We start from the raw sequence: 19,447 nt of genomic DNA, 5'->3' as shown, positions 1-19,447 counted from the left end.
TTATTACTATTATTATTATTGTTAATGTAGTATCATTATTATCTATTTTCCTTTTAAGAAAAAAATGTGTAGGATAGACCTGGAATTCTAATTTGTAGAAAGAAGAGGAGAAAACATGACGTTTAGACTTCCTTATACATCAAAAAGAAATAAAATAAGGTACAGCCCTTTTTTGCCTCCCTTTGTCAGGAGACTTGTCCGAGCACATATGGCAAGTAAATGTTAGAGCCAAGAATATTACACACTTCCAATTCCCTGAATATTTACAAAATGCCTTTAAATACTGTGCATAAGAAATGTAGCATCATTTCTGTCCTCAAGAACAACAAATGCTAGCTTTTGTTTTCATACAAGATGCCAGCTAAGAATAATAATGTGTTGATGGCTGACTGACAAATGACATTATTTGTAGCACTGATATCAGGCACTGGCCTAAGTGGCTACTAATTAACATCCTGGGATTAAAATGCTGCTCCTTTAGAATTGTCAGTTTATTTTGATGATATTTCCACCAGTGATTTCCACAGTATCCTAGTGATGCAGCCAAGGAAGTGGAGACAACTGCTTATGATTAGGACAGCCAGTTGCTAGAGGCTTCTCTAGAAAGTGCATTTTAAGCATTTGACAGGATTGAGAAGATTAGTTCCATATGAACTAAAAATAATCTTAAAGACTGTAAGTAAGGCATGCTTAAAAGGTAGCTACTTTTAGGGGTATGTAACGCAGATGTAAAATACCTGACAAAATGTTCTGGTTGGGCCTTATTTGTGATCATTCTTCTACTATATACAGAAGACTTGGTTCAAGCATCCATCACAGGACTATTCAGAAAATGTCACAGTCTGCACTGCCAGCAGCAAGTTTGTGTATATTCTTTTGCTGATTTACAAATAGCTTTCTTATCCCTGTAGATATGAATGGACAAAAGTTGGTAATTCATGTGATTATATTCTTCTGTTATACAGTAGTGAAGCATTCTTTGTGAATTCCTGCTGTTTGTTGCATAGGAATACTGCAGGGTATGGAGAGTGCAAAACTGCAATGCATAATGAAGAGTTTTACAAACCAATGCTGCCTACAGTGGTGAGTGGTGCTCTGTGTGCCCCAGGTAGCATGATCTATCTAGAGGGGTTGCCTTGATAGCTAGTGTGTACATTGCATGTAGCATGACATTCTAGCCAGAAGATGATATGGTTTTTGAGATCAACACCAAAATGTGCCCAAAGTCAATGACAACACTACTCATTCACCATCTTCCTTAATTAAAGAGTGGAGGAGAAGTTAGAAGGTTGAAATTAGAGTGGATGTAGGGGCAGAAAGAGAGATGGAATCTCTACCTAACATCTGAATGGTTGCAAAGAGTGTTGGTTGTGGAGGGAGATGTAAATAACATTTATCTGCATCAGATTAGCAAAATTTAGCCCAGTGTGTGTAAATGACTAATTGGATGATATATAAAGCCTAGGGCACATTAATATAATTCATGACATGAAACACAGCATAGTTGCTACTGTTTATATTGCATATAAATGTTTTACGGCCACTACACTGTGGAGGAGATAGGAGTATGGAGAAAGAGAGTGAATTAGAAATCAAGTGGCCTCATTCTCAGAGATGCTGAGCACCTGGAAAAATACCAAAGACACTGTGGGGCTAGGCACAGCATATACACCTCTTCAGAACAACAGCGCTTGTGTGTTTTTGTATCAGAGCTAAAAAAAGGTCTGAAAGCTACTAATGAAGTGGAAGCCTAATATTTTCATTGAGCTTCTGTGGCTGAATGTAGGAGTCTAAGCCATTAAGGAAGGAGAGAGAGAACATTCAGAAAAAGCTAAGCGATATGTTTCTGGAATTGCACTGGGGTGGGGGAAATCAGGGAGCCAAGGAAGCATAATACCACTATTATAGTAAATGCTACCTGCTAACTTCCTCTATCATAGTTCCCCTTATCTTAACATGTGTATCCATCAGCTCCAGAAATAGTCTGTCAAGACAAGTATTGCACTTACAGCTTAAAGAACAATCTTCTAATTTATAACTCACATTAAAAGTGTCAGCTTCTTTTATTATTATTTTTTGCCAGTGTGAGTGTTCCAAACGATGCTGTGCCTGTGCAGTACACGCTTGTCTTCGTTATACGGTTAAATTAAGTTGTGAACCTGCCTTTAATTATTGGTTCGTCTCTTGCTTTAGTAAAGTAAATTAAAGGTGCATTTGTCTTGTCAGAAAGCTAAGGCCTTATATTGTTCTTGTGTTTTCACTAAGTTGTCCTACTTACAAGCAGTATCATTTAATGAAGCCATTGATTGCATTCCATTTGGCCATCTTTACTGTACTGCTCGGGTGGTCATTTACTTAGCTACTCGTATTGTACTGGCACAAAGTAAATGAAATAGGCATTGACTTGATGAATTTAATAGACCTTTGTTATACAGTATGTTGCAATTACAAACCTTTAAAGGTTTAATTTGAAGGAAAGTGCTGGGTTTTCACAAGTGTATAATTTGGCATTAAACAATCCTGTTTATAGCAGTTTATAAAAATTCCTTATTTTGATAGCAGGTTGTAAGGATGTAATTAATGTCCTTTAACACCCCCAGTTCCCCCCAAAATCCTAAAGTACAAGATTGTTAAACTTTTACTTTTCCATACTTTAAAGAAGTAAGTGTTTCAGTGTAATAGACCCCTACTTTATCAAACAGTTACCACATATCAGTAGGCTTACAATGAAATTTATGTTGCAGTATGTTATTTTATTCCATTGTGGATAGGTAGAGTTTAATCCTACAACTCTGATCATGAATCTTCTCATTGAAAAAGCAAAGCAAATGAAGGGCTAGATTTTCAAAACAGAGGAAGAGATGGTATTGCCACCCCTCATTAATCAATAGCCCAGTAGTTAGGGCACTCATCTGGGATGTGGGAGACTGTGACAGTTCTCAAGGCACTCAAGACTGAGTCATCCCTCCAGCAAAAGGGAGTCTTGCTTGTCAGCTCCACTAGCCTTTCAGACATTCAAGCACTCTCCTTTGGGCTATGCCAGCCCTAACTTTGCCTTGTAAATTAACAAAAGGTTAACCCCAAGACCCTTTGACTTGTTCTCCTGTGATATCCAGACTCTTATATTCCCTTTCACCTCCAAATGGTTTTGATCATTTGCAGTTATCTTTGATGATTTTCTATAGACTGTTCTGGATTGTGGTCAGTGTAGACAACAGAACCTTGCATAACCTCGCCAGCTGACTAGGTTTGCAGCTCCCATTTGATTCAATGGGTCATCACCAAGACACATTACACCTGGTCACTATTTTCTATTCAAAGTCCATAAAGCATATTTTCACTATAAATAAATATCTGTACATACATTTTGCAGTGATGGACTCTTTACAAGTTATAAGCTTTCTGTAAATACCTTACATGTAACTCTATGAAAAAATATCCTGTACGACGTGTTTGGTGCAGTGAGTTTGTCAGGTCTGAAGGGAGAGTTGTTTGCAAGGAACAGGGAACCCTTTGAAAAGGAGCCTCTGGGTATGTCAATACAGCAATGTAAGCCTAGGGTTAATGGGACTCATTTCAGGCTTGAGTGTTTACACTGCATTTTAACCCTAGGTTAAGGATTTTCTGACTGGAGCTCAAACCTAGGGCTCTGGCATCCACACTGCAGTGCACAGACCTGAGTCAAAGTAATGCTATACAGGAGAGTCTAGAGTCCCCACCTTCCTAGGGTTGACAGTCTAGCCTTAGGAATGTGTTGCACTGTGGGAAAACTCTACTGCCCACCCTGTTTCCTAATTGTGACTGTGCTATCGATGGGACTCAAGTGCTCATAAGGAGCACATGAGTACATAAACTGCATAATTAGCTCCTTTGGTGGCTTCTCAGTAGAATGATGGCAGTTTGAGAAGGCTTTGTACTGAACTACCATCTAATCTGCAAATTGGGCTCTCCACCTCTAGGCTGAGTCACATTGGCAGGAAAATGCCCATGTGCACCTGTACTGAGGATAATTAGCACATCAGTTTCCAGGGCTGTCAAACTATTACAATGAAATTTTGCAATTCTTAACTTTTAAATGGGATGTTCAATAAAGGTGTTTGTTTGGCTTTTTTATTTATTTAATTTTGTCTCTTTTTTTCAGAGATAAAACACATGCCCTGGCTGCTGCTGACTGTAGAGCAGTGAAGTGCATCCCCAGGGTTTGGGGGTGAAGTGTGCTCCAGCACCTCCAAGGGATCCCTTATTTCTGCCCCTGCCGCACCCCGGGAGGCAGGGATAAGGGATCCCCAGGAGGCTATGGGGAAGTTTTGGGGCTGGCTCCCACTCACTGCCCTCACAGTGCATGCTGCCCGGGCACCTCCATGCACGCAACCCCAGGTAGGGCAATGGGAATAGAGAGTGGAGCAGGGACCAAGCGGATGCCCTGCAGGGAGGGGGAGCAGCCAGGATACTGGGGGGTCATCTCTCCCCTGGTCATGCTGAGCCGGGAGCTCTGCCACTTACCTTCCCTACGGGGCAGCTGTGTAATCCCCACTGCGCTCCTTGACCCTTGCTCCTGGGCTCCCCTGCCCAGCCTGGGCCTGCATGTGCAGGGGTGCTTGGGCAGCATGTACCCAAATCTGGCAGTGCTCTTGTGACCAGGAAGCAGCTCTCTTGGCAAAAAAAGGCTTCCTCTAATCCGTATCCATTGAAAACCCTGTAGGCTGTGTGATAGTGTGCTTGCAGACAATAAGTTAACACTGCTCTGAACTGCTGCCGTTTGCAACGGGCGCTGTCACTTCTGTTTGCATTAGACTGCACCACAGATTGTTGGCATAGACAGGACTAAGGAAGTTGCCCCAAGGAACTCTGGGATACATCTGGAGGACTTCTCGACCCAAGCCAAGCTGGGGCTGCGTGCACACAGGAAAGCCATAGGGCTCTGACCCTAGGTCCCAGCTTAACCCAGGCTCAGATCCTCCAATCCTGCAGGGTCCTGGGACTCTAGATTAACACAACTGATATGCAGACAGAAGGGGGGTTGGGCTTGAGCTGCTGTGTAGATGTACCTTCTTTGTCACAAAGACACAGGGTTGAATCCTTGTTCTGGAGCAAGGACTTGAACGCAGGTCTCTCACATCAGAGGAGAGTTTCCTAGCCACCAAGCTATACGGTATTCGGGGGGTGCCTCAGTTCCTTATGGACTCAAAGGTCCAATCTATTTCACTTACCAAAGAGAAGGTGAAGGAGTGCCTTGATTACAGTCTAATTATATTTAATAATGGGCTCTTCAATCTAGCAGAGAACGGCATGTTACAGTCCAATGGCTGACCGTTGAAGCTAGACAAATTCAGATGGAAAATAAGGCATAAACTTATAACAGTGAGAGTAATTTACCCACTGGAACAATTTTCCAAGGGTCATGGTGGATTCTCCATCGTGGACCATTTTTAAATCAAGACTGGATGTTTTCTAATCATTACACCTTTGATTGTGCCTGGTACATGGGACATCAAGTTCTACACTACACTAAGTTCCAGATAAAATATAGCAATTTGAAACACTGGCTTTTTAAAGGTACTTACTAGTGTTGTTGGAAAGTTTTGATTCATTTTTTTTTTAATTTGTTTAGTAAGTATTCCCAATAATGCTAACTTCGATATCCACCAACATTAGTATGTATAAATTCTGCTATATTTAAACACCTGTGATTAATTCATATTGCTGTACATTTTGTGTGTGTGTATGTGTGTGTGTAAAAAATTTATCTTGCTTTTCCGTAGCATACAAGTTTAAATAAAAATCTGAACATATATTGGCAGTAAAACATCATGCCTCTCAAATATGAATTTTTTAATCAACAATAAATTGATAACAGTGAGGAAGAACCATATTTTAAAGGTCTGATTGTTTACCCAACATTGCTTGCCATAGTATAGAAGGACATTCAATTGCTTTAGTACACTTTTTTGTTGAAATAGTGTGGGCGTGTTGCAAAGATTTACAGCTGCATGAAACAGCTTACCAATTTGGTTTCTTAGCTGATTAACAAAATGATGTTTGGTGTCTAATGCTGACATCAAATTAAAAGACAGAGATGCCATTATAAAATGATTGCAAGTTGGAAATATAGGAAATTGTCCCTTAGATAAAGAAACATTTGGAAGTTTCATTTTGCTTAGTTCTACTATAATATGCTGATATGGAAGGAAATAAGCACCTCTAAAGCTTGACCGTATAGTCATAAAATTCCTAATTTAAGGGTCATAATTTTCACAGGTGTAGACACCACAACTCTTACTGACTTAAATAAGACATGTAAGTATGCATCCTTTCCAAACATCAGGCTCATTGGATGGAAGCGCTGTTTCAGTTTACATTTAGCTCTATGGATTTATTGTGGTAAAGGAGCAGTTATTTCCTTCTCATTTTCTTATTCTTTGAGCTGTAATATGTTTACTACTTAAGAGAGTTTTCTGGCATATGATTATATAACAGACTCCTTCAAATTTTGAATGGAGATGTGGACCCCTTTGGAAATCTTAGACATAGTCTTCTGACCCTCAGGGGTCCGCAGACCACAGATTGAAAACCACTGTTCTATGGTAACGATAACCTTTTGTGGACCACTTAGACATAGTCTTCGGACCCCCAGAGGGTTGAAAACCATGCTATATAATGTTATGTCATATGGGCCACATTGTCTACTTCTCCATGAAGTACAAAGGAGAAAAAGCAGCAGCAATTCAACTCTACTTCTCCCAAAACTATCTGAGGAGATATCATTCCCCACTTCTTGCCCTGCACTTCCACCACCATCGTTGCAACTAAGCCAATGGAAGTTTCTCCATACAAGTACCATGTAGTAGTGGCTCTGTGGGTTTGGGGAGGAGTGAATAGCTAGTGAAGGTGAAGCTGTGAACAGCTACTTCATGTGACATTGTGATTTATGAAGCTTGTGAAACCGCTGTAGGTATTTAAAGCTGCTCCTTTCAGTATTAAGTCACAGTGACTTTTACAGCCCTTGGGTATGCTGGAAGCAATAGCAAGGAGCTGATGGCTGTATGGCTGTCTTGTACTATCCTGCCAGTATGGAAGGAGGCTTGTGAAGCTGTTAAGAGGGGCTAGCCTATTGAATGAGTGCTATAAAATCCATGGCATTTCTTTTGAGCTCTGGTGAGGTCTATGTGACAAAATGGTGCTCTTGGCCACTGCCACAGGCTCACAATTCCCCCTCCAAGAGGATGGGTGTGTCAGGAATTCTTTAATGAGTCATTCTGAGCTCCCCCAAGTGGTTGTTTCCCCAGGAAGAGGAGATTTAGACTGTTTCAAATTTTCTGAGTAAATTTAGGGGTGATATTATTTACTTTATAAGCATTACTGTTTGTTCAAATATTGGAAGGGACATCCAGAGCACGAGATAGAAACTCCTAATATATATATATATATATAATGTGTGTGTGTGTGTTTAAAACATCTAAAGAAATATCAGCTGTGCTATCCTTGATTCTAGATGCTGTAGATAAAAATATAAAATATCATCACATAAGAAACAAACCACTGACTTCTTCAGCAATCCCAAGTATCTGCAAGTGTCTTCTCAGCCCATAGGCAAGATGATGGGCTTGGTGATTTGACCCCTCTCTGCCCTGGCAGCAAACTACAGTAACTCCTTGACTTACTACCTGATGGAAGTAACGAGTGGATCGCCCAGTCCTTACTTCTTTCCATGAGTTTCCAAAAAGTTACAAATGATTTTCCCATGCTCCAGTGCTTGTGGATCTCGTCATATTTTCTACAGATAATCTTTTAGAACTGATGCATGTGAGCACTATATTAAGTGGTTCTTAGAACATGAGCCTGGTGATTGGGGTTTTGGGGGGGGGGGGAGGAAGGGAGGGGATGGGTATTTGGCCAAATTTCAAATAAATTCCCCCTTCATTGAGATGAGTCTATTAAACAGGTTTGAAATTGTATTTATTTTGCTGTTTATAGAAGTTGAATTTTAAATATTTTAAGTAAGGAGAGGAAGTCTAAAGTATCTTTCAAAATGAATCCCAGTTTTTAATAAACAGTCATGAGTGAAAATACTTTGCATATTCTTTTTCTGCTCCTTCTTTTCCATTCATCTTATTATTTTTTCAATGGAACAAGAAAATCTGCTTTTGTCACTTTATGGCCGCTATTGAACTTTCTTTCTTTCTCATCATTTCACGTACATCTACTACCTAGGCCCAAAACTTACATTCCTTTTCCATAAGAAGATTTTGAAATTAACTATTGTTAGTATAGTTTTCTGGTGAGACTATGTAACTATTTCTGTGTGTTCAGGCTGTCATGTTTACAGTTCATTCTTAAACCACAGTGAACACTTTTTAAAAAGCCCGAGTAACATTATATTTTGGAGAATGTATTTTCTTATTAGTTGTCTTTAGGGATCAATTGCGTAATGACTACCAACAAGCATTTATTTTACTCTTATCAACTCAGACATCCAGCATTCAGTTAAGTTAATCATGGCTACCTATTTTCTGTTCAACCACAGTATATGTGCTTTTCCTTACTACTTTATAAGTGCAACATCTTAGAAAATCTTAGCTCACTAGTATAGCTTAAGGAATCAGCATCACAGTAATATAAATCCCGATTCCATGCGATAGCGTGTGTTTTTTTTGCTTCATGTTATTCAACAAGACCTTTAAGACCTGTCCTTATCACCCCTTCTAATCATCTTAATTATATGTTGTAGCTATTGATGATTCTTCTAACTTCTATGCCAAAATAGAATCATACATCATTAAAAGCTTCTCAAAAGCAACACCTCCTAGTTAAGGGAGTATTGTAGGACTGATGAAGTAGTGTAAGCATCTACCCAAAGGAATAACAAATGTAAAATATTTACAAGAGATTGGAGCCTGTCTATTATGGGACATTATATAGCTGTAACATGCTTGGAGTGTTTGCTTGAAACATCTCATCTTATTAGCAAATGATGATCCTTCTGGAAAAGGATTATGTAAGTTCTGTTCACTTATTGGCTATATGGATATAGGGAATGTGGTTCTTGGATGAAAGAGGACCTAAGGTGTGGATTGAGCAGTCCTAAGGTAGGACTCCTGGCAACAGCTGAGCCTGAGGAGAATGCTGAACAAAAGATACCCCAGGAGAGGGGTGAGTTTTTATTGATATGCAGTTTGGGGAGGGGAGGTGTTATTATATTAGGTACAAACACACTAATCCACAGTAAATCTTTTAAAAAATATTATGGTTCAGTTGTTGGGCCAAAAATATAAATAAGAAAAAAGTGTCTCTCTGGACAAAATCCAGTTGGAAGATGGAGCTGAAGGAGTTATTTGTGCCTGCATGAATGTCTAGAACAGGGGTCGGCAACTTTTCAGAAGTGGTGTGCTGAGTCTTCAGTTACTCACTCTAATTTAAGATTTCACGTGCCAGTAATACATGCTAATGTTTTTAGAAGGTCTCTTTCTATAAGTCTATAATACATAACTAAACTATTGTTGTATGTTAAGCAAATAAGGTTTTTAAAATGTTTAATAAGCTTCATTTAAAATTAAATTAAAATGCAGAGCCCCCGAGACCGGTGGCCAAGACCCAGGCAGTGGGAGTGCCATAGGTTGCCTACCCCTGGTCTAGAACCTACTCTAAACATGGTCATAAACTCTTCCTTATCCCATATGGAAGCAAGCACCAACATCTGTTGTGCAATAGGCTACCTGAAGAACTAGCTCAACAGGTGACTTTTAGCTGTTCCATACCTATTTATCCTAGAGACCACACTGAGTGCAGTTCCAACATTCTGAATGAAGTCACAGTTCCCAGGGCAAGTCTTTAGATGTCTCCCATTTTGTTGGCAGTTTTACTGCCCCTTAACTTCCCATGACTCTCAGCCTCCTCACAGTGTTTATTCCAGCTTAGAGGCTTTGGTCGCTGAACTGGTCAAAATAAACAAAGTGTGGCTGAATTTGCAACATTCCTATTTTCTCCCAGCCATGCCTTGTTATTTCTTAGTTTTATGAGACCAACAAAACAGTGACACAGCTGTCATTCTTTGGTTCTTACTAATGCCCCTGCATATAGATGGCCTGCCTCATATCCATCTTTTTTCAAGGTTAGTTTAAACCAATGTTTCCCAAACTTGAAAATCACCCTCTCCTCCCTATGTCCCCCCACAGACACACACATCAAGAAAAAGAAACTAAATGCACAGGACCTTTGCCCCTAGCCCCTGCTACTCAACAATGTGTTGTTTAAGGTCAATCTGTATTAATCTATACATCTTCCACACACCCCAACTTGTCTTTTGCACCCTCCTTGCCAGTTTGGGAGATGGTGGTATCCAAGGGAGACAGTGTGACCTAGTGGACAGAGCACTGGACTGAGACCTGGATTCTATTTCCAGCTCCATCCCTGGTGTGCTGGGTGACCTTGTGGCAGTCACTTCACCTCCCTGTTCCTGAGCTTTTGCATCTCTTAAGAGATCTAATGTTGAAAAGGGCTATATAAGAGCTATGTGGTATTATTATTATTATTATTATTATTATTATTTTATTTATTGTTGTTTATTTATTTATTACATCTTCATACAATATTTCCTCTCTGTTCTTACATGCTTGGATTAGCAGTGAAATAGGTAATGATACTGACCTTTGAAATATCATTGACAGCTGACTGAGCACCCATTGAAATGAATGGGACAAGTCTCACCAGAGAGCTATCCTGTTAGGCTTTCTGTGAACATATGCAGATGTCTGTACTGGTTACACTTCATATTTTGAAGGTTTTTTTCATAACCATAATAGCCAGAGACCTCTGAAGAATGCACAAGTGAGATGTTTGGTTTTGCGAGCCCCTACAACCATAACTAGGACCCTACCAAATTCACAGTCCATTTTGGTCAATTTCACAGTCATTGGATTTTAAAAATCGTAAATTTAATGATTTCAGAAATTTAATCTGAAATTTTATGGTGTTGTAACTGTAGGGGTCCTGACCAAAATGAGGTGGTTCGGGGCGGAGTGTCACAATGTTATTCTAGGGGGGTTGTGGTATTGCCACCCTTACTTCTGCGCTGCTGCTGGGTGGCTGGAGAGTGGTGGATGTTGGCCAGGAGCCCAGCTTTGAAGGCAGTGCTGCCACCATCAGCAGTGCAAAAGTAAGGATGGGATGGTATGGTATTGCCACCCTTCCCTCTGTGCTGTTGCCTTCAGAGCTGGGCCTTTGGCCAGCAGTTGCCACTCTGTGCCCAGCTCAACACAGAAGTAAGGGTGGCATGGTATAGCACCCTTACTTCTGTGCTGCTATTGGCAGGGTGCTGCCTTCAGAACTGGGTGCCTGGCCAAAAGCTGCCGCTCTCCAGCCACCCAGCTCTGAAGGCAGTGCAGAAGTAAGGTTGGCAATACAGCAACCCCCCCCCCCGCCTTGCAACTCCCCCGCAACCTCCTTTTGTGTCGGGACCCCCAGTTTGAGAAATGCTGGTCTTCCCCGTGAAATCTATATAGTAAAAGTACACAACAGACCAGATTTCACGGTCCGTGACACATTTTTCATGGCTGTGAATTTGGTAGGGCCCTAACCATAACCGCACATTTTCTATTTGGGAAACACTGATTTTTAGCCATTTGTTGCCTTGCTTATTGGCACAAGCTATGGCAAAAACGAACCATAATGAGCAATATACAATATCTGCTACCTAGAGAATATAATTTATTTATCCTTTTGCCATGTCCGTTACAACTATATTTATACTCTTCATTGTTTTTGTTTTTAATTTATTTTTCTGTTACTAATGGTAGCTGGTAAAAGATTCATACTGGTGTGGCGGTATTAGGGATTTTTTTATTTTTATTTTTATTTTTTTGTAGTCTGCAGCCACACACTTGAGCAGGGAAGACATACGCACACAAATATAGTATATTATTACTATACAAGTAGATTTCCTTTTGACATATAAGTTTTAAGTACTTAAGTGTACAGGCATCTGAATGTGCTTTGGTTAAGATGATAATTTTATATTATAGCACAGCAAATCATAATAAAACACTCCAGGTGCATCGTCAATCATTGTCTTATTTATTTGTTCATTTGCAAGTATAAAGATTTAAAACATTCTTGAGAGGAGTTTGTGTAATCTGATTTTCTCCTCCTCCTCATCCTACTCCCAGCCAAATGAAAAAGTCCCTAAATATTGCAGTGGGTGAAGCTGTTCTTTGTACAAAGAAAAGTTGCAGTGTTTTCCACCCCATAGAGTTTAAATTGCTGAAGAAGATTTTACCAAACCTGGCACATTAGTGGAAATTAAATAGATTGTGCCTTCTTGCATGTTAAATTTAGTGCCTGCATCTATGAGTGCTTTCCATAATAGCATCTGAAGATTGGCATTTTCCATCATATTCAAAAGCTAACATCATACTGTACCGTGACTTCCATCATTCTTTCAGTTTCCACAACTTGTAATGTTGAGATTTCTGAAACTGCCTTAATGCCTTTGTGAATGCCTTAAACACAAGAACATTAGGCAGGGCCAGATTGAAGAATTTTGGGGCACTGTGCACTCCAACAATTGCCCCACTCCAAACCTTCCATAACTTGGGGGTGGGAGGTAGGTGGGAAGTCCTTGGGATTGGAAAGTGTGAGGCCACCGTGCAACTCACCCCTCAGCAGCGCCTGTCCTTTAGGGCTGCCCCAGCTCCTTGCTTTGGCCCATTGACTCTGGCCACACCATTCAGGCTGTGCAATTCCCCATTCCACCCCTGGGTTGGAGGTTTTTTTATTTGCTGGCGGATGGCCCTGGTGGTCTCTTCTACCCACAAGTTGGGGGCCTTGTGGAAGTGCACCTAGTACAGTCCACATTATTATTCCAGGCCTGGCATTAGGTAACTACATTTTCTGAGTAACGTTTATATATGTACATGCATAACCACATTGACAACTGCTCATGCCCCATTCAGATCAGCAATCCATGGTGTCTTATCCCTCATACACACACCCCTATCAAAATGTTTGTTACTGTTCTGCCCTCTTAATTAGGGGGCAGTGGAGAAGAAAGTTAGGGAGAATTTCACGGTCTATGAAAGCAAATTTTCATTCATATTTTGTTGTTGGTAAATTCCAAGATAGAATTTCTAAGATACAGCAAACAAACAGCTTTTGATATAGTTTTTGATTGGTATAATATTCCTAAGAATTACATTTTATTATATATAACTTTATGGAATTTAGGCTGTACTCAGCACAATTGTTTGCAGTTTTATCATTAACTAATCTTTATACTGAGATCTTAAAAAAGATGCCAAATACGTAAGCAATATTAAAGGATAAAAATGGTTTATTAAGAGACCCTTAAATCTTTAGCTAAACTTACTACGAATCACATTGTTTCACTAATTTCTCTGTTTGTAACCCACCTTGCACAATGGGGTGCAGGTCCATGAATGGGGGTTCTAGGTACTATGACAATACAAATAATAATTAATAATCAACATTTCAATATTTTTTTAGTTATCACTTTACTTTGGTCTCTGTCTTGTTAAAAACTGTCTTGGGATAGCTAATTCGTGAGTCACCTGAGAAACAAAGTTTGGTCTGAAAGAAATACATTTGGTATCATCCCTGCTAAATTATAGATCTATTTCATACAGTATTGAATTTTTATCACCTAAACAAGTCCTGAGATCCTGAGTCAGCTGCAAAATGCAATAGTTCTACTTGGCTTTGCAATGTGTTTCCGGTTTCCATTAAGGTAGCTATAAAGAGGTACTATATTCCACTATAAAATATACAATGGATGATACCTCTGTGCTTCAGTGGTACTCTGTGTTATGTGCAACATGCTGAATGATGTTACAAATATGTATCAGGTTGCTGTCACTGAATACAGTTGTGTTAATATTTGAAATATGGAATGTACAATATAATGTTCAGTGATCATGTGGCCACGATAGACCCCGGTCGTTGGCGGGCAGGATCGAACCTGGAACCTCTGGAGTTTAGTGCATGAGCCTCTACTGCATGAGCTAAAAGCAAACTGGCTGTTAGCTAAGGCTGTAGAGCAAAGTCAGTCTCCTCTCTCTCTCTCTCCCCCCCCACCCCCATGGGACAGAACACCACACCCAGGAGGTGTGTGGGTCACATCAGCTTCTTGTGTAACTATGATCATTGTTTCTTACCCATATCTCTCACTTGTCTGAAGAGCAAATGGCTAGCTAGCTTGCCCTCTTGTACCGGCTGGGTAATGGATTAGGTGGCCTAATAGTATATGTTTGTTTATCTCTCATTTTTTCTTTATGCATTCATTTTAAACCTATAATTAAAAGAATAAATGAGTTCTTGTTTTTCATCTCAGCTACTTTTCATTTTCAATCACTAAAATAAATATTTATAATGGTAAAATAGTTTTTGTGCATTACAAATTTTAATATAATACATGAACCAACTACTGACAATTTCATAATACTTAACATTGAAACTAAGTCTAAAATTATTTCTTTGTTTATAGCTTACTATTAAAGTAATGAATGTGGGTCATAGAGAGCAAAAGATTCTTTTTTTTTTAAGAGACCTGTTCTAACAGTTGTATAAATCATGTAAATGATTTTGGTTTTGTTTCCCATTCTTTGTTTTTTGTTTTGTTTTCCAGTCCTGACTGTCTTCTGATTTGTGTGAAATGTTAGGTGATCTAAAGGCTATTCAGAATTTTGAAGCAAGCCAATTATGTCTGCATCACTTAGATGGCTTTATAGCACTAAGCTATGGTGAGAGTGTCAGGTTTATGTGAATTATCTGAAGAACATTTCTTTCTCTGAAAAGACAATGGACATTATAGTATATGGCATTAATTTTGAGTATCTCACTGCAGTATAAGGATCGTAGAATGGAGCTGGAGGACAATCTAGGTGGCCTTGATGTGCTACTATTCAGCTGGGAAATACAAGATTGAGGCAGCTGAACCAACTCACTTAGCAATAGAAGTCTAAACCACTTTTCAACTCCCTTAATCCCTTGGGCTAACAGAGTTCTTTAAAAACAGAGTTAGGGGGAAACACCGATGTGAAAACGCTGTATAACAGCCCCTGCTCCTTCTCTTGAATGCTGGCTTTAAATGATTCTGAAAGGTTGTCTACAATTCTTTACACCTCTGGGAGTATGGTTCTCACTTCAACAAATTGAAAAGACCAGAAAGCTGTTACCTTTCAAAAAGCATAGAAATTCTGAAACAATGAGAGAAGTGGCACATTGGCAGCTTGCCCATGTTTATATACATGTTTCTCTTTCTCTGTGTATAGTGTGTGGTTGTATAAATACACAGAAACATATGTATATGTGTCTGTGTATATACATATAAATATAATGTGCATGTAGTATATAGACACATAGTATGTGTTGACATTTGTATTTATTCCTCTACACAAGGACTGAGACAAATCACAGTAGCCGAATGACTCTGTAGGGAGTGTTTTTTAGCAGCAGAGAAGGGGTGCAGAGAAAATGAAGACAGGTGGTTGGTTGCAGAGTAGAGCACTTCAATGGGAGGTGAAATTATCCTGTATCCTCTGTGTGCAGGAGAGTTGCAGCAGACAGGTCTCAAGCTCCTGCTGAAGGGGTGTGTGTGTGTGTGTGTGTGTAATGTTTAAAGGCAACATGAAGTACTGTCCGTAAGACAGATTCTAGCCATATGCAGTACTAATTTCCATTTTTCTTACAAGGTGGTTCCGAAATGAGCTATCACCAAATTGTCATTATTTTATTTTAAAATACAAGAATACAGAATACATACCTATAGAGTAGATTTACACATGAACAACACACAATCATAGATATTTTATTTCCAAAATAGAAGACCTAACATGTCTCCTTAATAAGTAGTTCCAGCTCATTTATTCAGTCATAAAACAAATTAGAGGGATTTTTTTAATTCACTATTGTATTAAAGAATGAATTTGAAAAAATGCATTTGAAACTCATGACAATTTTTTGTAATGTTTTGTAAATATTTTTGCATCTAGACTGGCATCTAGTATTCCAAATTTCATCATGGTATGATGTGAATCTATTAAAAAGCAGGGTGCTTAATAAATCTGCCTCAACTACAGTGTTATTACAATCTCTTTACTAACCTTTCATGAAATTTACTGAAGTCTACTCAGGACGTGTAATGATAAAATTTCTGTCTTGTAAAGGACTTTCACTCAGAGATCAATGCACCCATTCAACTATATTCTCTTCGATTTTTTATTATTTTTGAGTGAACTATGGTCTTGTGAAAGGGACATTTTGACAGCCGTGGATGTAGAAACTTCTATTCATTCACAGATTAGAAGTAAAGCATGATGGAGCAGTGTAAACATATTTCCCTATTAAAGTGTCTCAACTGTTTTGGAGGGATCACCAGGTATAAAATGAACATTATGGTTAGGTCTCTGTGCCCTCTTACTCTACCCATCCCCCTGCTAATGCTGCTAACAAAGGTGACTATTGGCTTGATCAGTTGTGATCTTATTTTGTGGGTTTTGGTGGGTTTTTTCCCCAGTATGAATATGTTTGCTGGGAGCTAGACTGAGATATAGACTATCAACATTCTGACTTTTGGTCATACTTATTTGGCACGTTTGAACTTCTTTTGACTTGTTGGTGAATAAGTCTGTGTCTCATTGGTCCATTGTAGATAACTAGTTCTGCATACAACACTTTCTTTCAATAAATTAATATAAATTTAAATCAATTTGATATTCTTGAAAAAGGGACTAGGTTTTAAATTTGTCAAAATACCTGAATTTGGGGATGGAAGAAAGCTGCTAGTAAGCATAAGTTCCTTTTCAACATAAGGTCTATGAAAGTGTGTGGTATTGGGGATGGGTTCCCCTGTGTACGCTTTGAATAAAGACTTCGGTCCCATGTAGTTTGTGATTTTCTTTCACTGTTCATACCAGTAAACTTAGAATGTGTCAGTTTCTTCAGCTGGTATTTTAGTATGTCATTCAACATGTTGGTGTTCATTTGAAATTACGCAAACCAGTATTAGCAAATATCCAGTGAAAGTGTGTGGAAAATATGTCAAGATAAACATGGTTGAAATACTATTTAATTGTATTAAAATACAATTAGCTTTAATAAAACCACACAAATCAAGAAATTAGGACTCTATCACACTTCTAAATCAGCTCTGAGCCAAAATATTGTGCCTCTTTTTGAAAGACATAAGCTTATAGCTAAATAGTGAGCTAAGTTAATTGTCTTTGTAACTTAGTCCCAGCCCAGAACATGGGTATGGTTCCTTAATTCTTGGACCATTTCCAGTATGTAATTTGTGGCAAGGAGACCTAGTCTGTGAAACCACTGTAAATGATGGTCTTAAGTACAATTACCTTCACATGTTTCTATTTCGGTTACGTTAACACATTGACTTGGTTTTAGGAGCTTAAGTGTTAGTGTGTCTCCAGGAGCTCAAGAAACGCTAGGATTTATGCTTATAGTACATATTCTGCCACTGTTTGCAATGGCTTGTCTTTCAGGCCGAGTGGGCAGTGGTTTCATTTCACTACATCATACGCTAATGATACAACCTTTTCAATGCAATTTGTCACAAGTTTTTGGTGCATGATATTTAAGTGAAAGCTCCTTATCCTACTCCTCAATCACTATAATTTGTGTGAAATTAAAAAAAACATCATAGTTTGTGTCATGGGTTATTCTTTTTGTTTTGTTTTGTTTTTCTTTTAACTCAGGCTTTTCCTGTGCCTAGATTTTGAAAGTTTTGTATTTGCCCTGTTACAGTTTTCCGGTTTGTTTTGGTTTTTTGTTTTAATCTATATGTCTTTTTGAAATCTGTATAAAATATACTATATTTTTTTCAGATAGCAATAAGACAGTGATATATGAAATTAGCATTAGCCTTTGTAAGATGTGTAAGCATTTGTGGCGTCAAGAAGACTAGAAGCTAGTTCTGGATCATGATTGAGATCATGAGTTTCCAAGGTTCAACAGTTTCTATTCCACAGAGTGCCATTTTGTCCCAGATGATTGATAAAAGTCTCCTGCCTTATTCTGCATAGATTATAAAAAGGCTATCACTATCAAGAGCTTCTACAGATACCCGCTTCATTAAACATGATCCCAGATTGTCAGTTAATTTATTTCTTAGATTGAATGTCTCATTAAACTCTGATGAGGTTAGGAGCTGCTCAGAGTTGGACTTGTTATGAAGCGCTCTTATCTTAAAATAGTACTCTGTCCCTGCTGCAAAGTGAATGGACAGAACAGTGAAATCAATGCATGGTTCATTTTATCTTTGACAAACAGAAATATTGTTTTGCTGCAATAGTCCCATGGGGTCAAGAGATTAAAATCTCTCACACAGTGGATCAGCATAAAAAAGTATCTGTGTTTTACAAAGCCCTTTGTGTTTTTGTTTGCTTTGTTTTCCATTTCTCCTTTCTACATATATAAGTAATTGTTTCTTAGCTTTTGGGGATAACCCATAACTGCTTAATTTAATAGCACTATAATCAGTAGTACTTGCCATCCTATTTTTAAACTAAATTTTTCTTTGTAGTCATTGTATTGGGTAAGAAATCCTATAAAAACAAAGTCTGACGCATTTCATCTCTTGGTTTAGAAAGACTTAAAAAGCAAATGAAGTGGTAAAGAGAGTGAAAAAGACAATCTATTACTTGATTCTGCCTTTTTGAAATTACAGTTAAAAGCACTAGTTGTTGTATTTTTCAGTAGCAGTTTTTGTAGTGATGCGTTTTGACAACGAGAAAGCTAGATTCTGAAAGCCTTAAAGAAAAATAATTAAAAATCAGACAGCTATGGTCTTTCTCCTTTGTTTCCCAGATGTGGATTGCAGAGGTAAATATGGTGCATACTATCATTGTAAAAAAATAATAAGCTGGCTTTTATAATACTATTTTGAATTGACACAAATGAAATTACTCATGTATAATACTGACAGGAGATGATTTTCTGGAAGAAAAAATGAACTTGGGTCAGGAATTGAAAATGAGTCACTTTTGCCAACAGGTTGACAAAAAAGAATGAGTAATAAAATGAGTGGGGATGTTAGTTCAGTAGCTGATGAGCTCTTAGGGCTTGTCAACACAGATATACTTAGGAAAGTTGAGACAAATCAACTGAAGTTGTGAAGTAAGTCTTGTCTATGCTTAAAATTTAGGTTAATTTAGCTCAGGGATGTGAGAAGCCCACATCCCTAACACCATAGTTATGCTGACCTAACCCCTAGTATAGACATAACTAGTCTACGGAAGAAACATGTGTTGATGTAGCTATTGTCACTCTGGGAGTTGGTGTTCCTAGAGTGACAGAAGAGCCCCTTCCATCTCTGGAGGCTGTGTCTATACCATGCAGTTATGCCAGCAGAGCTACAGCATCATAGTCCCCATAGTGTAGATGTGGCCTTAAGTGTGTTAAAACTCTGTGTGTATGTTCTCGT

The 19,447-nt window shown here is 38.7% G+C and overlaps 1 protein-coding gene across 10 annotated transcripts in view; it reads left to right on the top strand.

Annotated features, from left to right (window-relative positions):
* The window catches only part of DIAPH2 (diaphanous related formin 2), a 906,188-nt gene that overhangs the window by 522,632 nt on the left and 364,109 nt on the right, over nucleotides 1-19,447 (top strand). Inside the window, exons 24-25 of one of the 10 annotated variants that reach the window (XR_010590414.1) lie at nucleotides 59-159; nucleotides 1,008-18,268. The exons of 8 other annotated variants lie outside the window; for them this stretch is intronic. Coding sequence is in view for 1 of the 2 variants with exons in the window: in XM_042853323.2 (XP_042709257.1) it covers nucleotides 59-72 (14 nt within the window). In the remaining variant the exon portion in view is untranslated. Of the gene's footprint in view, nucleotides 1-58; nucleotides 18,269-19,447 lie in introns of those variants that run through there. One more of the 10 variants, XM_042853323.2, reaches the window with a different exon arrangement.

This window comes from Chrysemys picta, chromosome 9 (assembly GCF_011386835.1).
Source record: "Chrysemys picta bellii isolate R12L10 chromosome 9, ASM1138683v2, whole genome shotgun sequence".
Classification (NCBI taxonomy): domain Eukaryota; kingdom Metazoa; phylum Chordata; order Testudines; family Emydidae; genus Chrysemys; species Chrysemys picta.
Note: the sequence above shows the minus strand (reverse complement) of the source record. Positions and strands in the feature narration are given on the sequence as shown.